At 35.6% G+C, this 20,153-nt stretch overlaps 1 protein-coding gene across 2 annotated transcripts; it reads left to right on the top strand.

The window, feature by feature from the left end:
• The first annotated feature begins 182 nt into the window (after window positions 1-182).
• LOC145593599 (sister chromatid cohesion protein SCC2-like) lies at window positions 183-20,153 on the top strand. 2 transcript variants are annotated; one of them, XM_081649874.1, is made up of 28 exons: window positions 183-615; window positions 787-896; window positions 1,896-2,026; window positions 2,115-2,208; window positions 2,302-2,558; window positions 2,707-2,811; window positions 2,952-3,063; window positions 3,261-3,357; window positions 3,586-3,772; window positions 3,875-4,303; window positions 4,372-4,898; window positions 5,206-5,416; window positions 5,491-5,541; window positions 5,676-5,834; window positions 5,917-6,084; window positions 7,571-7,861; window positions 7,929-8,081; window positions 9,197-9,366; window positions 10,198-10,309; window positions 14,612-14,770; window positions 14,855-14,959; window positions 15,058-15,291; window positions 17,808-17,941; window positions 18,017-18,304; window positions 18,388-18,742; window positions 18,822-18,914; window positions 19,004-19,129; window positions 19,466-20,153. In XM_081649874.1, exons 1-28 carry the CDS (start codon window positions 383-385, stop codon window positions 19,682-19,684), a joined length of 5,310 nt encoding a protein of 1,769 aa, XP_081506000.1. In that variant the 5' UTR covers window positions 183-382; the 3' UTR covers window positions 19,685-20,153. The 2 variants fall into 2 exon arrangements, with proteins under 2 accessions (XP_081506000.1, XP_081506001.1); XM_081649875.1 differs by lacking the exon at window positions 183-615 and having other exon boundaries at window positions 807-896; window positions 1,888-2,026.

Raw genomic sequence — 20,153 nt, 5'->3', positions numbered from 1 at the left:
AGTTAAGTCAGACTTTTTTCTTGAACTAGCTGACCTCTTCTTCAAATCAAACATTCAAACTACGGTTAAGTTACTGATTAGTGATATAGTGGACTCAATTTTACAGTAAACCCACAAAAATCAACCCACTTAATTTTATTTTTCACATTTTCCCCGCCATTTGTAATTTGTGTAATCTCAATTACTTTCTCTCTCTACCTCACTTTCTCTCTCTAGGGCTTAATCTTTCAAAATTTCCCAATTTCTTCAACCTCTCTCTCTCTTTCTCTCTCCTCTCAAGCCCTAATTCTCCAGAAATTGAAACCCCAATTTCATTGAATTTCATCAATTGATGATCAAATTCCAACCAAATTTCACTTCAATTGCTATAATTCATTGAAAAATGAGCACCAATTTCAGCGATTGGACTCAAAGAGGCGTCACTCTCTCCAACACTCTACACTCCGAGGTTGCGCCTTGCTTACCTCTGCCGTCTCTTCCGCCGTTTTGCGGCGCTTCCGATGAGCAGCTTCGGCTATTCGATGATCATCTCTCGCGGCCGTTAAACCGCCGTGAAATCCTTGCTCAAGCGCCGAAAATCGCTGATCTCTTGCTTCATACTGATGTTTCCTACTTGTATGTGCTTAATTTCTCTCTCTATATGTTTTTTTGTTGTTGAATTTGAGTTTGGCTTTGAATTTGGATTTGAATTGAGGTGATTTTTTGTGCGAGTGATTGGAGTTTTAATTTGAAAATTTGAATTAATTTGCTGCTGCTGTTAGTCTTACATTGTGTTTTATTCGTCAGGATTCTAAAAAATGATGCGAGTTCAGGTTCTGGTTCTACAATGGCGCCTATGGATCTTTGTGAGGAGGTTTTACGATGCAATCGTGACGCCTTCGAGTGTACACTTCCAGGTAAGCGTAGTTTCATATGGCAATTCACTGGAGTCGTTTCAGCTTTATGAATAATATAAACCGAATGAGAGACAAATGCCGAATATACATCAACAACTTTTTGAATTATATTCGTCAATGTTTGGCTGTGATAAAATCCAATGAGAGACAAATGCTGATTATGAATCAACAGTTTTCAAAATTCTTGGCTGCTGATATTTATCTATTTTATTATTTTGATTTGTAAAACTGATAAGATTAATTCAGGCATTGTGGATCCGGTGCTGATGTATCTCACTTCTAGTTTACTTTCGTGATCTTTTTTCTATCAACGGGCTTGAGAATATACATATGAATTGGTGGCTTATTGGATGTTTCATTATTTGGTTTAAAATGTCAAATGAGGAATCGAGTTTACAATCTATGCAGCCATTTGAACTTGTGGAGTGTGAATTATATTAGCTTGATAGATATATTCGAGGGTGGGATAGAATGGAGTGCCCAACAAATTAGGTTGGTAAGAAATCATGGACACTGTTCCTCATACAGCCTTAGCTGCAGGGTAAATGAAGTGGTTATGATGTATGATAGTATGACTCAAAAGAAAACTATGTAGAAAGAGTTAAAAAAAAAAGGCGGGGAAACCAATTTTGAGTGATTGGAGGAGGATTTTAGTGAGGAACATCACACCTTTAAACTGGAACAATTTATTAATATCAATGTGTGCTGCTGTGGATTTTGTGTGAGGCATTCCTGGTGATAATGTTGTTTGGGGCTGTCTCCCTTCATCGCATTATGTAAGGAGGTTTATTAGCTCATAAAAGGACATTGCATGGAATTGCTGGCTTATTAGCCAATGGGCCAAGAAAATCGCATATTAGACTTTAGTTGTCTTCCAAGGGATTAGACAGTTGGATAGATTTTTCTACCTTTTACTCCCATGACTAGTCTCCTGTGATCTTGGATGAAAGTGGTGAAGATTTGTCCCTTATTGTTTATCGTCTCGTTCAAGTTTCTCAGGTCCTCTTGAAGAGCGAATCTCTAATATGGAGTCTGATCGCAACATTCATGAGAAGAATGAGCATGTATCCTGTCAAGTTGATGGAGACCGTGAAGAAAGACACATGCACCATCATGCTCATGTTGTTGATGTATGCGATCCTTTCATTTTTTTGTCTTTTAATTTTTAAACATTATGTACAAGACCCTTTTATGTCTTAATTGCAAGCTGAATTTCAGGATGCACCTTCATCATCTAAAAAAACAAGAGCTAAGAAGAAAGGAACCCAGGGAGTGTCATCATCTGCTTTGCCAGATTTCAGTGAACAAAGAGGTTAGTATAGTTTACCAATAATTGGAATTGGCATCTTGGTGTTCCATTCTATAAACTTTTTATATTAATACTAATGTTGATCAAACTTGTCAGATGCTATGATCGGGCGATTCTGTGATTTTTTGGAGGACTTTTGTAGTAGGGCTGAGATTCCTGGTGAAGAGCGAGATGAATCAGAGTGGTTAATGTTACCCACCTCTGACATTCGTATGGTCGTGAAGGAGATATTGTCTATCAGAGAAGAAAAATTGGTACATCGAGTTCCTGTTGATTTTCTTGTGAGACTATTAACGGTTTTAGACCATCAGATTCATCGCGCTGAAGGCCTATCAATTGATGAATGTGAAAATGTACGTTAATATTTAATGCTTTTCTCTCATCCACTTGTTGTGAGGGGGAAGGGGGTAAAGGGGGTATATTCTCTTGGCTATAAGAATTTTTGGTGAGTTATGTCCTGTGTTTTCTGACATCCTATTACTTCTGTGAAATTTTTTTCAGTCAGATTCTGATGTTTCATCGATTCTCTGTGCTTTGGAGTCTATTCATGCTGCTCTGGCTGTAATGGCTTTTAATGACATGCCGAAGCAACTATATAAGGAAGAGGTATGTTTTCTTCCAATTTTATTTCATTTCAAAAGTGTAGTAAATTGCTTGCTTTCCTTTTTACCCTGATCTGTTATTTGTCAATTACTGTAAGAATAGCTGTTTCTACCTAATTTAAGTGGTGATCTTCTTACTATTAGATTATTGAGAGAATCCTCGAGTTCACCAGACGTCAGGTCATGGACGTGATGTCAGCTTATGATCCATCATATCGCGCTTTGCATAGACCTGGTGATAACAGAGTTGCTGAAGGTAGGTGGCTTAGAAAAGATGAGGGCTGGACCTTTTTTTTTTTTTTTTTTTTTCCGTTTTTCGGTGTCAACATCTGTTTTGTAAAATTATGGCAATTACAACCCACTTTTATGGATCCACATTTATTTGTGTTACTTTTATATCTCAAATTTAGGCATGTGCTTTTAGATAATCATACTAAGAGACTAGCTTTCCAGGGGAAGATGATCCAGATGTCGAGGCTGAGTTTGGTTCTGCAAGCAAAAAACGGCGTATAACTAAAAGTGTAAAAGTGAAAAGAACTATGGCTAACAGGTGAGTTTGTTTCTGCAACTTTTTATGGTCATTGATTTCTTCTAAGTGATTACACCCAATTCAATGCAGCTGTAAAGTGTTAATTTATACTTTATTTTTATTATTCTGTTATTATTGTTATTTTTCCTCTCTGCTTTAAGCTTCCTGTTGAATTGTGTACTGGTCTTTAGATATTCTTCTTTGTCTCCAAGAAACAATGACATGCTGTATGTGTTTGTTGACTCCTAGGATTCCAGCTGCAGTGAACACTGTGTTTCAAAAGCTTTGTACTATCCTTGGTCTTCTGAAGGACCTCTTGCTAGTTGAACGCCTCTCAGACAGCTGTATCTTGCAGCTTGTGAAAACGTGTTTGTCAACATTTTTGGTTGACAATATTCAACTCTTGCAAATGAAGGCTATGAGCCTGATCAGTGGGGTATTGAAACAATACATTTTGACTTTCCATTTACCTAGAGCTTCCTTAATTTTGCAATGGTTCTGTCCACAGATCTAACTTTTTCTGTCATTGGGATTGCAGGTATTCTATTCATACACTCAGCATAGAAGCTATGTTGTTGATGAAGTTATTCAACTTCTATGGAAGCTTCCATTCTCAAAAAGAGCTGCCAGAGCATATCATTTACCTGATGAAGAGCAGAAGCAGATTCAAATGATTACTGCTTTACTGCTTCAGCTAGTTCTCCATAGTGCTAATCTTCCTGAAGCATTGAGGCAAACATCAAGTACCAGTGCCATCTTTGAAACTACTATTGAAACAAACTACCTGGTTCAATGCAATGAGGCGGCCACAGAGGCATGCGTTTCATTTTGGACACATGTACTTGAGCGGCTTACAAGTAAAAGTCAAGAGGCATCCGAAGTGAAGGTGATAATGGAGAATATTGTGGTTGATCTGCTAACTACATTGAATCTCCCAGAGTACCCTGCTGCTTCCCTCATTTTAGAAGTAAGAGTTCCACTATTGGTGCTTATTGCCTTTTAAAATTTTCCACATCTAAAGATTGTTGCTTGCAGGTTCTCTGTGTCTTGTTGCTTCAGAATGCTGGTCCAAAATCAAAAGATATTTCTATACGCTCATTGGCGATTGATATTCTTGGTACAATTGCTGCACGGTTAAAGCATGAGTCTGTTCTTTGCCATAGTGATAACTTTTGGATAGTTCAGGAGCTGTTAGGTAGGGAAAGTGTAAATGAGAATGAACAGACAGATACATGCTCTGTTTGCTTAGATGGAGTAGTCGAAAAAGCTCTAGTGATATGTCAAGGCTGTCAGAGACCATTTCATCCTGATTGTGTGGGGGTCAGAGAACATGACATCTCTACACGTGGTTGGCAGTGCCCTTGCTGTCTCTGTAAAAAGCAACTTATAGTGTTACAATCATACTGCAAATCTCAGATCAAGGATGATAGCAAAAACAATCATAATAGATCAGAAAATTTGCCTGACGAGTCTGCTTCAAAGATGGAGATTGTTCAACAGATGCTTCTTAATTACCTTGAGGACATGGGCTCATCTGATGATCTTCATCTTTATGCCCGTTGGTATGTATCTGCTTAATCTGATCCTATGATACTTGTCATTTAGTCTTTTTTCATTTTTGTACTTAGGTTCTGTACTCAACTCCAAGTATATTGGATAGTATCATCAGAAGAACCAAGCTGATTTGCTTCTTCTAGTTAAAATGTGATTTTCCCCTGTTGTTGTAACTGTCTATTGCAGCTTTAATATTCACTGTTTGTGAATAGTAGATAAGTGCATAAGTCTTTGTTATAAAAAAATAATGTAGTGATGTTTTGATGATGTGGTGCAAAATCTGTTGTGCCTTATATAGCAACTTTATGTTTGCAGGTTGTATCTCTGCCTCTGGTACAAAGATGATCCAAAAAATCAGCAGCAGTTCAGCTATCGCCTTGCCAGATTAAAATCCAAAGCAGTCATTCGCGATTCAGGGGCCTTGTCATCGATGTTAACCAGAGATTCCATTAAAAAGATAACTTTGTGTCTTGGACAGAATAATTCATTTTCTAGAGGATTTGATACTATTCTTGGCATGCTTTTGGTTAGTGTTATCATATTTTGCAGTTATCTTTTGTTGAATGAATTATTCCTTTTTAACTTGGAAACTCATTTCAGGTTAGTCTACGAGACAATTCACCTGTAATTAGGGCTAAGGCATTGCGTGCTGTAAGTGAATTTGATATCCATCTTATTTTGTATCTGTCTCCTTTAATATTGATTTTTGTCCTGATTTCTTTCTTTGGTGGATTTTGGACATCTACTGAGTAGCTGACCACTCTTTTTTGCTGCCAACTAAACAGGTTAGTATAATTGTAGAGGCTGATCCTGATGTCTTGCGTGATAAGCGTGTTCAACTTGCCGTTGAAGGAAGGTTCTGTGATTCTGCAATATCTGTTAGAGAGGCTGCTTTGGAACTTGTTGGAAGGCATATCGCATCTCATCCAGATGTTGGGTTGCAAGTATGTATGAGTTCTCCTACATATCCTTTATGTTTGAGTGATTGTATTGGTGCAGTTTCTTATTGTGTGTTATGTATCATAGTATTTTGAAAAGGTTGCGGAGAGAATTAAGGATACTGGGGTAAGTGTTCGGAAACGAGCGATCAAAATTATCCGAGATATGTGTACATCAAATGTTGAGTTTGTGGAATCTGCACCTGCTTGCATTGAAATCATTTCCCGTATAAGTGATGAAGAATCAGGTATTCAGGTACAGGCTATACTATGATTTATGATTTTTAAGCTTTTATCCATCATCCAAGCGTGTTAAATGTAAATCTTCAATTTTTTTTATAAAAATATTATTGTGGTAATTGAACTCACTAGTCATAATCTGGAACTGGATAAACTGCCAAGATTCAAGAAGACCCCTCAGTGAAGTGTATTAAATGGAGATTCAATGAAACAATTACAGTGGATGTGAGTACATATCTAGACGTAATTAAAGCAGATAGGAACTATGCCAAAATAAAAGAAAACAGGCTTGTCTTTCTCCACCCCAACGCACACACACCTCCACCCCCCCAAGAAAAAAAAGAAAACAGGTTTGTATGATTAGGTAATGTTCAATCTGCTCATATGCCTAATATTCAAACACCACACCTTTCTCTTTTAAAAAGCTTCACACTGCGTGTTCCTATTTTTATCTTGTGCTGAGACTTAACCTGGTTTATGGGCTTGCATTACTTGGCAATAATGGGTTGCACAGTAGACATTTTAAATGAAAAAGAAAAAAATGGAGATTGAGAAGGAAATGAGATTTCTTGGCTGAAACAATTGAATCTGGGGATTTGGCACATGAAAATAGTGGTAGAAAGAAAATCTGAAATAACCGTGGATGGATGCAGGAAGCCGAAGGGGGGGGGGGGGGGGGTGCTTGTCTCTCAGTAGTTGGCTGAAGCTTTCATGCAACAGCTGCATCTCCTGTGCTTTTTCTTTGGTTCTTTTTTCCCCTAGTGTTAACAATTTAATTTTTAGGGTGGGGGTGATTTTAATAGGATGAGCATCCAATGAGCCGTATAAGTGGTATATTGTGGAAGAAGGAGACAATAAATTAAACTTGGCAGGAGGCATAGGAGAGAATGTTTTTGGAAGGAAAGAAAAATACGTTAGTCAAACTTGTTTATTAGTGCTGAAACAGGTTCTGTCCAAGTGAAAAACCTAGCTGCTTTATGCCAATTTTGCTTGTGTTGGCCCATAGGCCATTATGAAATGTCAAGTCTTTGACATGGATAACACAAATGAATGGAAAAGAAAATGGAAGGGTGAATCTTTTCCTAGTTGAGTGGTGTTAAACTGAATAATCACCACTGGCAGGTAAGCAGGCTGGATCTAGTCATCTTTGAGCAAAGCAGAAGGGTTGATCCTAAAGAGCTTGTCTTGCATTCCAATATATTAGGCATGTAGCTTACTTCAGCTTATGTTGGAGCTATATAGGATGTCATGTGTTGTTTGAGCCACTAAGCCTGCTCTATGTTGCACCTTGTACTTAGGCATTTGCCAAACTTTGATAGGTCTCTGTGGATTTGTAGTTATCTAGACTCCTATATCAGAAGATTGTTATAATGCCGTTGCATGTGTGACTTGAGAACTTTGCATAAATATCGTTATTTGTTCTCTGAAAATTCTACGTGTTGCTGTGCTGATCTTGTTTTCTAGGCTGTATATAATATGCAACACATTTATCTTGATAACAGGATCTTGTGTGCAAAACATTTTATGAATTCTGGTTTGAAGAACCTGCTGGGAGACAGTACTTTGGAGATGATAGTTCTGTGCCGTTAGAGGTGGCTAGAAAAACCGAACAGATAGTTGACATGTTAAGGAAGATGCCTAATCATCAACCCCTTGTCACTATTATCAAACGCAATTTGGCTCTTGATTTCTTGCCTCAGTCGAAGGGAACCGGGGTTAATCCTGTATTACTGGCGACAGTGCGCAAGCGTTGTGAAATGATGTGCAAATTTTCACTTGAAAGAATTTTACAGGTATTCTTGCTGCATATTTTATGAGTAAACTTGGTATCATTTGTGTGATATGAACATTTTTTAACAGGTAGAGGAAATGAACTCTGAAGAAGGGGAGTTGCGGATACTTCCTTATGTGACGGTTTTGCATGCCTTTTGTGTCGTGGATCCGTCACTCTGTGCACCTGCCTCCAATCCTTCCCAGTTTGTTGTCACACTGCAGCCATATCTGAAGAATCAGGTAATTTGCATATGCTATTCACTAATCACTATTCTATCCCTCTGAGTGTTTGTTGTGTATTTTTTACTTTCATTTGGTGTTTTTTCTTTTAGATCGCTTTTGTGATGAGAATACTTAGAAGACCTGTTTCATTTTATATCTTGTATTTATAATTTAGATAGAAAATGTTGATGAATGTGTTGAACCCAACTTTTTTTTTTTTTTTTTTTTTTTGATTTTGTGTGGTTCTAATTTCAGATGATTAAGCTATAAAATAGTTGCTGAGAGCTGGGTATAAAGGGCTTGTTCCTTTAAATGGTCTTTAAAAATATACTTGTGGGACAGACTCTAACCTGTAGCTTAGATCTATACTCGGCTTGGGAGTCATTATGATCTGTTTTGGAAAACCAGTTTAGGTATAAACTACATGATGTTAGAAGTGGTTGTGAAGAGTTTGAGATCATTTGCTCATCTCATCATACTATCTATGCTCTCCTGGGCAAGAGTTGTTGTGGAAGAGTTAAGGGATGGGAATGGTGGAATATTGAGTGATTTCCTTCCTTAGATGTAAAATAAACAACAAGACAAACTTGACATCTAACCTTTCCTTCCCCAATTTTTTCTTTGTTAAATATCTTTCCCTTTCTTGAACCAATTGCTCCCTTAATGCTCTAAAAAGGCAGGGTTAGGTGTTACACTGTTACTGAAAGGTGCTGTTTTTGCTATTCCCTTGATAAAAGGGTGTGGACTTATTTACCCTGTCAAAAATTAGAAGTAAAGAGCGATGTAGTGAGTATTAAATTTTTTTTCCCTGCATTTTCTTAGTGATATATAACTATACTGGTATCTAAGTAATTTTCACTGAAAGTTCAGATTATTGTATCCCATATCCTCTTGCAACCTTCTGCATGTCATACTGTCAAGTTCTCACCTTCGTATTTTGTTTCAACGTCCTCTATTGCATAGTGTTAGGAAGTAAAATAATTTATAGAAATTGTAGAGCTAATTCAGCTTAACATATTTTTTTCTGTGCTGTTTCACAGCCTTTTTCCTTTGGAGGAGAGGTTTTTGGGGGGGGGGGTGATGCTGAAGTTACATCATTCCTTGTCTGATGATTTTTTTGGTTCTTGTATAAGGTTGATAATCGAGTTATGGCCCAGCTTTTGGAAAGTGTTATATTTATAATTGATGCTGTTCTTCCTTTACTGCGGAAGTTGCCTCAAAGTGTTGTTGAAGAACTCGAGCAGGATCTGAAGCAGATGATTGTTCGTCATTCCTTTTTGACAGTTGTACATGCTTGCATCAAGTAAACATACTTACTGCTTGTTTATTATTCAGCTATTCAGTCTTGTATCCTTTGTTGCCATTGTAACTGTGATTGCTGGGTCTTTGTAGTTGATGATTATGAAAAAATAGCAAATATCGACAATCTATGACAACTTGACAAGTCATTTATTCCTTCTTGCATATAATTGTCTTTCAATGATATGCACATATATTAAGGAGTTGCTTTCAAAACTGATACTGTTGCATTAATATCTTATACATACAAGTAATAGCACAAAGTGGCAGGTTTTATGAAATAGAGTGGTTAGAAAAATATAGAATCAAGGGAGTATGTAGTAGGTTTTGGTGATCTCTGAAAATAAATAAATAATCAGGCTTCTGTGTTTCAAAATATTTAAAAGTGAAATGTCCGAGATACATGAGGCAGTTTAAGGTACATCATTACCCATTAAAAGGAGTTATTTTTAAAAATACTTTGCTTTCTCTGATACCTGGTCTGGTGATTTCGAATTTTCGTTGAAGTACTATAAGGTTTGTTGGTTTATTTTGTACTATTGTGATGCATTTTAGTTTGACTATAGAGAGTGAAATCTATCTTGGAAGGAGCATTTTATGGTTTCTGTTTTATTTTTGTTGTTTGTTGTATAATCTAAGTTTGACTTTAGAGAGTAAAGTCTAAAGGTGATAAAAATCTTATTGACCCGTAAAACTACCTGTAACCGTTTGGGTCTTCAGAGAATGGGCTATGAAATAATCCCTTTGCTTGTGAGGGGCAGGGATCATTTATTTTCTCGTGCATTTATTATTTGCACAACCCCATTTGATGAAATTACATCCCCATCTGCTGTAGGTGTCTTTGCTCTTTGAATAAAATTGCTGGTGGAAAGGGAGCTAGGTTGATTCAGTTTCTGATTCAGGTGTTCGAAAAGCGTTTGGATGCCCTTGGTGTTGATAACAAACAGGTTTGCTCCTGCCAATTTTGTTAGGGTTGTCTCACCATCTCTAATGCTACTTTAATTGAGCAGAAGTTAACTAATTTCCCTAAAACGCTTGTCTAAAGTTTGTCTGTTTTGGAATTTATGTGTGTGCACAATGAGTAGTAAAATATCAAAATTTCGTTGTTCATTTGTTTTCAATTGATGTAAGTTATAGCTAACTGAGTATTAACAAGATTACAAGCTTTGAGTATTAGAAATCTGAACAAAAGATGCATTTATTATAATTGCTATCAGATTACTGGGAATGTTTGTATCATATATGTTAAAGTTTCTCATACATGTCATCTTTGTCTAAATGATGACAATTGCTTGGTGATGTGTAAATTGGATGGGCTGGAATGGACTTGGATCCTGTTCATTTGGACTTATTTTGTAGTTTTTCTTTCAAGTAATTATTTTTCGGCTTCATAATTGTTATTACTAGTGTTATTGTTGTTAATTGAACTTTTTACTATTACTTAATTGTCAGCTCTTCATTTTTTCAATTCAATGCAGTTCAATTAATCATATTCATTGCTATCACTATTATTTATTTTTCACTTTAGTTGGTTTAAGCTCATTTTTTAACTGCCTGGGATTAGGGTTGGGTTAGGTGATCTGTTCATACTTATTTTGGTAAACTTGAGTCCTATATCGCTTTAGAAGTCTTCTTTAATAGAAAAAAACACCTTTGGCCTTGAGGCTACACTTGTTTAGTGAATGAGCATGTATTGTGTAAGTTATCTGTGATCATTGATTATCTTAATATAAATCAATTTTAAATCCCTCCAACTACTTTAGTGTAGTTCTTAACTCTTATTCTTTCATTATTTTTACTACACATAAGTGATGCTACCTACTTTGTTACCACAATAAAAGAAACAACTACTAAGAATTAGGTATGTTTGTTAGCAATCTATAACTCTACACTAACAGATCTCTCTTGTTTATATTTTTTATTTCAACTTTTACTTTTTGGAAGTTTTCTGTTCATTTGACTAGAATCTTATTCTTCCCGGCATAATTGATCATCTGTTATTCTCCTTGATATTTTTAACTATAAAATTTTCTAAAATTTAAATTGTGTAGAAATCTTAAAATTTATCCTAATATTATTCTTTTCTAAATGTGCCAAAATCTTTTGATCCATCTTTTGTTACACTTTCTTTATTAGAAGATTTTGAACTACAGGACTATAATAGAAATGCTTTCTTAATTTTTTTTTTTTTACTACAATATCCTTTATATTTTTAATAATATAGAAGTGGCCACAAAATTGTACCTTTTATCATCATATGTTTTAAACTATATCCACTATTTGTTCTCCTTAAAAAATCTTTCAAATTATATTTTTCCTAAAGATAATTCTTATGGCCGCTACTACAATTATTATGTTATTCCTTTAAAATAGGTCAATGTGTTCAAATGGCGACAATGTATATAGAATCAACCTTATGACTAGAAGAAAGGTAAATGGCAATAAAGGAAATATTGTTCAGATTTACTAACAAGAGGAATAATCTAGTTATTCTAGTTAGAGCGTTGGAGTAAAGAGCAAGTCAGGTATTTGTGAGGGAAGAAAAGTGGGTGGGTAGTATATTGAGGGTTAGTGAGAAAAGCTGAAGTAGAATTATTGATTGGGAGAACACCAACCTCTTGAATGTTAGCAAGCTTGTAATTTGCGATTCTCACCTTGATAGTTATCAATTCCGTCATATTTACTCCTCCACCTAGATTTGGTTCCTTCTTATTCCTTCATATTCTTCTTAATTAACTATGATATTCCTTTCTAGTGAGGGAATAGGTGAGGATCATCTAGATATTCAGCACAATGTTAGCTTGCATATTGTAGAAGGATTACTTATAGTGTGTTTGGATAAAGAACGTAGGATGAAAAGAAGAGGGAATGGAAAGGGAGGGAGGGAAGAATGATGAGTCTTCCTTCCGAATCTCTCTATTGTTGTAGAGACCAATTCTTACATTTCAATCCCTTTATTTCTCTTCCTTCCAATTCCCTTCTTTCCTCATTTGTTATCTAAACGAAAGATATTTTACATTCCCTCCATTTCCTTCAATCTAAACAAAGGATTAGTATTTTGTTTCCCAATTACAATGTTTGAATATCTCTATTGAATCAATGAACTCTTAAGGAAATGGTGTCTAATTTTTGAATTTGCTATAATATTTTTTTGAGTGCTAAATCTGTTTGAATGCATAATTATTGAATCTTGGCAAACATCTTTGAAGTATTTGCTACCCAATTTTTATTTTGTTTTTTAAGGTGTAGTTGGATTGGAAAAAAGATATTCATATCACATACTCCTTCCGCCTATATTCATTTGACACACTTTCTTTATAGGGTTGCCCTATTGTTGACACACTTTTATTTCCTTCCTAAAAAGGAATGGTCCCATTAATTTTACATTGTTTCTTTCACTTGTATGAGTCCCACTTTTTTCCCAACTTTTATGAAAATAAGTAAAAAATGATCTCTCACTCCCACCAACAAAACTAATGGTCCCACAACACACTAACAAGTTACTCCACTACTAACTTTCACATAATAAAGTACTTTTCATGCAAAAATACCAAAATCAATTCACCCAAAAAAAAAAAACCAAAGTCAAATTATATGCCTAAAACTTTATGACAACTGTCAACTAAATAGGGACAAAGGGAGTTATTCGTATTGTTATTTGATCCACAATTATTCAAGCTAATGATCAAAATCTTTCTTCATTTCGATAATTTCACTATCCAAAATTCATCATAGTGTACCACACATTTGTACTCACATACGAGTCCATTTGTGGTGTTTTGAATACCCTTATTATGAATTCATCTTAAGGTATTTTAGCTATTATGGTTATCATATATAATACCAATGTGTTTCTTTTGTATTCATATGAAATTTCCATATATTTCTTTTATTATCTAAATATTCAACAACTATTTTAAGGAAGTGTCACCAATGTTGTACTGTTGCTATCTTTTCTCTTAAGGAAATTCTACGTCCCTTTTACACGGCTAATTCATAAGATACCCCTATTACAAATTTTTTATTCACATTGTTTGTGATTGCTTTCACCTTTTTTTTTCCCCCACTATCTTAGTTATTATACTTTTCAAGGAAGTAGGATTAAGGTTTGCATGTTACTAGTTTGTATAGAAAAGGAAATGAAAAGAAGGGGAGGGAGAGGAAGGGGAGGGAAGGGAAAGGGAGGGGATGGAAGAATGATGAGTTTTCCCTCCTAATCCCTCAATTGTTGAAGAGATTAATTTCTTACAATTTAAAACCTCCATCTGTTACCCATCCTATTCCCTTCTTTCTTCATTTGTTATCAAAATGAAAGATACTCCATTTCCCTTCGCTTCCTTTCCCTCCATTTCCTTTGATCCAAACAAAGGGTACGTTTCTATGCTCGTATTGTGGGCATGGTGTAAAACTAAAAAATCGGCCCCAATGTATTATTTGCCGAGTTGTATCAGTTTTCAAATCTACCGCACGGATTTATTTGACATCGTATTGGTCTTTAAAACAATCGTGGGTTCGTGGTTGATATTTGGCCCAACCACATGTGATGCCTAGCTATTTAGACAATTATGCAACTTTTCTGAACTCATTAGTCATTACTCCAATAATGGTCTTAAAAACTCTTAATATATTCAAGATTATACTAGATTTTTGTTACTATAATTTCAAAAAAAGAATTTTAAATCACTTTCATGTTACATAATTGCGATCCAGTTTATGCATCATCTCCGATACCACAATCGTTATCGTATTCGTGACTGTAGTGGCATTTTAAACCATTATTGTTGGTAATTTACAAGGTTTTTCTAAGTTGAGTACATAGTTATTTGTGGTTTCTCACCATTTACTCACTTTTTATTTCCCCGTCGCAATTTATTGTGAAGCAAAGGGGATTAGGTAGTAATGTATTATATTGCAAAATTTGCATACTTTAAAAGGTCAAATTAGGAAATTTAAAAGCCAAGTGAAACAATTGTCTTATGAAGAAATGCAAGCTAGCTTTATATTAAAGGAATATTATAATTGGATCCACTGTTTTAAATGTAATGCATTGACTTGGAATATAAATATATTATGTATTATGCAGCTTTGGTTATGCTACGTATTTGTAGTTTCTACCTTTTCCTACGATGCATGCAGTGTCTATTTTCAGTTTTTCATGTTCTTTTCTTTTGCTTGTTTTTCTTAGATGGTAGGATATAATATATAACCTTACTGCTTCTGAATCAAATTTACCTTTTCAAATTATGTAGCAGGTTGGCAGGTCACTGTTTTGTCTTGGGCTTCTGATTCGCTATGGTAGCACCCTGTTAAGGGAATCTACTGAAGGTGTTGATGTTGGCAGCAGTATCAGTTTATTTAAGAAGTATCTTCTAGCTGATGATTTTGGTATAAAGGTCAGAGCTCTGCAGGTAAGGGTCTTTCTTCTCATATTGACTATAGGAAATTTTTTAATAAGTATGTTCATAATCTCATAGAGAGGGTGCACTTTCCAGGCACTGGGATTTATTTTGATTGCTAGACCTGAATGCATGTTGGAGAAGGATACTGGAAAAATTTTAGCTGCAACGCTGTCTTCCAGCTGTGATGCTCGTCTGAAGGTAAGGGCTTGTTTCTTTGCCTACCTGTTCCTCCTAATCTCTTTGGTAAAGGACTAAAGGTTATGCTTCGTCCCTTTCTAATATGATATGATCGCCAGCTGCAAGCTCTGCAGAATATGTATGATTATCTCCTTGATGCTGAAAGTCAGTTGGGCTCAGATACAGTTGAAGATAATGTGGTTGACTGCTCCCACGATGGTGGTTCTGTGGTGCCTGTTGCTGCAGGTGCTGGTGATACAAACATTTGTGGTGGAATATTGCAACTTTATTGGAACCATATATTGGAAAGATGCTTGGACACAAATGAACAAATTCGTCAATCTGGTCTGAAGGTAACTATTCCTGTCAAGTTTTCACAATCATGGTCTAGTTTCAATTTTACTTGTGCCAACTCTATGTCATGATTTGAATTTGAATTTGAATTCCAATCTGGCCTGAAGGTAACTATTCCTGTCAAGAGTTTTAATCGTTTCCTAATTAACTATATTGAAAGAGGTAGCAGAAGGAAATATATTGTTGTTGCAATGGTTTACTCCAGTAATGTGACATAGAAAATCACAATTTCACTTTGATTAATTTCTAAATTGCAAACCAAATAGTGAGTAAAAAGAGAGAACTGTGACAGTGTGAATACTACTGTGCATGTGTGTGTGTATATAGTATCGCTTTTTTATTTCCTTGTTAATTTGCCTGCTTATGTATTCTATCATAATATCAAGAATATTGGCATTTACCACCTTTGCTTGGCAATGCAGTGTATGGAAATATATAATTATAACATTCCAAAGTTTAGATCTTAGTATCTCATGTGCTGTAGATTGTAGAATGCAGTAAGAGGATGTTAATGCTTAATGGAAATACTTTTTATTTTTTAATTTTTTTTTCGCAAGTACTAAATGCAGTACAAAATAACCTAAATGCAGAAATTAATAAATGATATGAAAATAATAAAATGACTTAAATACCCTTTTCCAAAATGAAAAAATTGATTTGCCATTTCGCCAGGCTTTTCGTTTTTTTTGCAATTCATTTTACTCGCCGATTTTTTTCATTTTAATCACCAATTTTTTTTTTTATTATTATTTTTTTTTTTTATTTATTTTTTTTTTTTTTTTTTGCAATTCAGATCATTTCACAATTTCCCTTAAAATTCTTCAATTTGAGCCCTACAGATGAAGAAGTCGTTCATTGCTCATAGACCATCCGGTCTTAGGTTTTTTTTTTCGTTTCCGGCTATATTTTTCAGGGGTACTAGAGACCCCCGGAAATCTTAGGCGGGGGGTACTAGAGACCCCCGAAAATCTTAGCCGGGGGGTACTTAAGACCCCCGGAAATCTTAGCCGGGGGGGTACTTGAGACCCCCGGAAATCATAGCCGGGGGGTACTTGAGACCCCCGGAAATCGTTATAAGGGGGTGCTAGAGACCTTCAAAAATCTTAGCCATATAAGATGGAAATTTTATTTTGTTTGATTGTTCATCTATTACATCACTTAATTTTCAAACCTCAAAAAAATGATGTTAGACACTTTATTATTGTCTATTAATTTGTATAGTATTTATTATTAAATAGGATACAATAATGAGTACATTAGAATATGGTTGTAAATTAAACAGTTGGGAGGATTATATGGTTAGAAAGGTACAAGATTTAATTTTAATTATTTACAAAAAGTGTAAAGGATTAAGTTAAAACTAGGACAAAATTGGAATATAATCTGTTTTTAAAAAATAACTTATTCTGCATTTAGGTAAAACTTGTCCTGCATTTAGTACTCCCCTTTTTTTTTTTTTAAAGAGCAACTCTACTTAATATGCTGTTTATTTTATGTAACACAGCAACGCTCCAAATATGGAACTCTTCTATACTTATTTATTTTTTTTTTTTTTATTGTGTCTATCTCCACCCTCCCCACATTTTTAAAATTTTTTTTTTCTTCCCCTTGCATCATTTACTGTTAAATAAAAAGTTCACCCACTTTCTCTTTTCTATAATTTTCAATTCCGCAACAAACCCTTCTTACATTTTTCTTAACAAATTCAATTCATGCACTGGAGGGATTGTTTCTTAGACATGTGGAACTGGTATATGTAAAAAGTTACCTTCACTAGTTCTTCACGGATGGCTTCTTAGCAGAGACTTCACTTTACCTTGGACTAGGGGTAGTTTAAATTCAAAGAAGGTAGTGCTGTAGCTGTTGCAAAGTTATCCTTCGTTCGAGCAATCAAGCGTGTGAGTAGATATGTTTGGTATTTGTAAATAAATAGTTTGTGATAGACTGATATATTATCGCTCTTATTTTCCAAACTTTTTTTTTGTTTTTTTGCGTTAAACTGGTCATTCAATGGGGCAATGTTGGCTATATATTTTTCACACCCTCGTTATTCATCTGTCGGATTGTAATATGATGATTAACTGGACTCCACCAAATAACGTTGTAGTGTTTTTTGCATTAGATAAATTTGTTTCTGTTTTTGGCATTGTATTTTTGGACGGTTCCTTATGATCATTCATATTAGCCGACCCCAAATCATTTTTGGATTAAGATTTTGTTGTTATGTTGTTGTTAATCTATTTTTACATGATATTTCTGTAGCAAAATTATAATGATAGTGATAGGTTTGAACATAACAAATTATACTGCCATTTGTTTCAAGCAATTTGTGGTCGATGTTAGATTTAAACATCAATGTGTTTATTTGCCGCTTGAGTTTTTGTTCTGGTTATGAGATTCGCAATCACATTTTATGTGCCTACTGTTAAAAGGCAATACTGACTGCAAGTCTGCTATTTTTAATGTGCCTGCAGTGCATGATTTATTGCTTGATTTTGTATTTTGCTCTGTGCAGATTGTGGAAGTTGCTCTGCGCCAAGGTCTTGTACACCCAATTACTTGTGTTCCGTACCTCATTGCTCTGGAAACAGATCCTTTGGAGGTGAACTCAAAGTTGGCACACCATCTGCTAATGAATATGAATGAGAAGTACTATTCTGGAACTTTGTATTTTACAATTTTATTATTCTTTGCTCCTGCTCACTATCTGATGAATCATTTCAGGTATCCAGCTTTCTTTGAGAGCCGCCTTGGTGATGGACTGCAGTTGTCATTTAATTTTATACGATCAATGAATGCGAATTCTGTTAATTCAAGTTCTAAAATCCAATTCAATGTTGCTGAAAATAAGGGAAAACATGAGGATGCATCATTTGTAAATGCGAGAATAGGAGTTTCTCGTATATACAAGCTTATACGGGGAAACCGCGTTTCTAGAAATAAGTTCATGTCTTCGGTTATTCGCAAGTTTGATAATCCAATCTGGAGTGAAACAGTTGTCCCTTTCTTGATGTAGGCTATCCTCCTGCTATACTTTGTGAGCTTTAATTTTACTCTGTGGTTTGTTAACTCATATTGCATCTAACATTGTCTAGGTACTGTACGGAAATCCTTGCTTTGCTCCCTTTCACAACCCCTGATGAGCCCCTTTACTTGATTTACACCATAAACAGAGTGAATCAAGTTAGATCTGGGACACTGGAAGCAAGTCTAAAAGCTGAATCCCAATTCTCCCAGCGAAGTTCCCAAAAGGTCCTGACAGAAAATGGGAGTGTTTTGCAAGAGTTACCTGTTGGGTCTCTCTCTGCATCTTCTGTATCTTTTGAGTTAAATGGACAAGTTGAGGTTCCTGAAGATGGGCATTTTCATTCTACGGGGAATGAAGAAACTGTGCACACAAGACCTACTGGACCTTGTGTCCTGGCAGAAGATGATCAGCAGAGAATACAGGTTGAATTTAAGAAACAATTTACAATAATTCTGTGGTAGATCAAAGTAGTCTTACACCTGATAATTGGTGTTTGTGCAGGCTGTCTGTCTTGCAGCTACAGCACTTGAGCTTCTCTTAAAGTTGAAGAGGCACTTGAAGATTATGTACAATTTGGATGATGTTCGATGCCAAGTAAGACTACTATAATATAAATTATTTTGTGCTCTGCTTAAATCAATATTTAGTTGTCGTTTAACCTGAGAGTGCAATTTTTTTAATAGGCATTTTCACCTGCTGATCCTCCCAAATCTGGAGAGGCCCTTTCCAGACAGAATATTCCTTTTAGCATTGGTGTCATAAACGTTAATATGCCTTCTACGTCTGAAGAGTTGACCCAGAGATATCAGGTACTATTACATGTACAGCAACAACCCCCCTTCCCCCTTGGCCAAATACTTGAGTTGTAGGTTGTAAGTTTGTAACTGCATATCTTCCTTTCCTTGCTTCCTTTTCCAACAGTATATAGATATAAGATTGGAAAGATAATGAGAACCAGAATATTCTAAATGGGAAAATATATTGTACAAAGATGAGTAACCAGTATGGAAAAATACTCTACGTATTTTTCAGTACCCTTTCACTTCAAAGGGTATGCATAAACATTTTAAGATTTTAGGGACATTGTATGTGGATTCACTGATCCCTTGATCTATTTGTTTGTTCCTTCCTTTCGTTACTAATAGGACTTCAAGAATGCACTGAAGGAAGATACTGTTGACTACTCAATCTACACAGCAAACATTATTAAAAGGAAACGCCCAACCTCCAAAAGAGGAGGTAAAGCAAGCCGAATGATAAGTATGGAGGATGAAGATGAAGATGATAATGAAGATTGGACTGGAGGGCGGAGGAATCAAAGTGGCCGACAAAGCAACGGTGTTAGAGCAAGCAGGCGGTTGTAGTTTGTACATAGCAGGTTAGGCTAACTTGTACAGTTTTGTAGCACAGATGCAAAGAAAATATACACAAGAATGAAGGAGAGTTAGGTTTGCAGAAACAGAGGTCCAGACTCAAAGACCATCTGAGAGGACTTTGGCTTTCAGCTGCTGCTCCGATCTTGTAACGTGATGATCAATTATACCTGGGTATAGTGCTTGGTAGGAATTCGCCCCATATTGGCCCTATGCTTTATTTGTTGCTATTTGATGTGGATAGGCCAGGCTTACCCCTATTTTTTTGTACCTTGGGGTTTGCTTTCCTATTTATGTTGGGCGGTAATTGTAAAGGATATGAAGTTTCATTTAATGGAATGTAAATACTAGCTTCCGTGCGTTTTCAAGCAATCAATGGCTCTGCCTATCTTTGGTGTAGATGTAGTTTTTCCTATTGCTTATTGCTGCTCTGTGGTGCTCAAAGGTTTCCCCCGGATCA

Source organism: Chenopodium album, chromosome 19 (assembly GCF_948465745.1).
Source record: "Chenopodium album chromosome 19, dcCheAlbu1.1, whole genome shotgun sequence".
Taxonomy (NCBI): domain Eukaryota; kingdom Viridiplantae; phylum Streptophyta; class Magnoliopsida; order Caryophyllales; family Amaranthaceae; genus Chenopodium; species Chenopodium album.
The sequence above is the reverse complement of the archived record's forward strand: the minus strand, read 5'-3'. Positions and strand labels throughout refer to the sequence as shown.

Coding starts and splice junctions, on each gene's coding strand:
- LOC145593599 (XM_081649874.1), top strand. CDS start 383: ATGAGCACCAATTTCAGCGATTGGACTCAAAGAGGCGTCACTCTCTCC. Junction 2,209..2,301: donor AGATTTCAGTGAACAAAGAG/GTTAGTATAGTT, acceptor CAAACTTGTCAG/ATGCTATGATCGGGCGATTC. Junction 19,130..19,465: donor AGTTGACCCAGAGATATCAG/GTACTATTACAT, acceptor CGTTACTAATAG/GACTTCAAGAATGCACTGAA.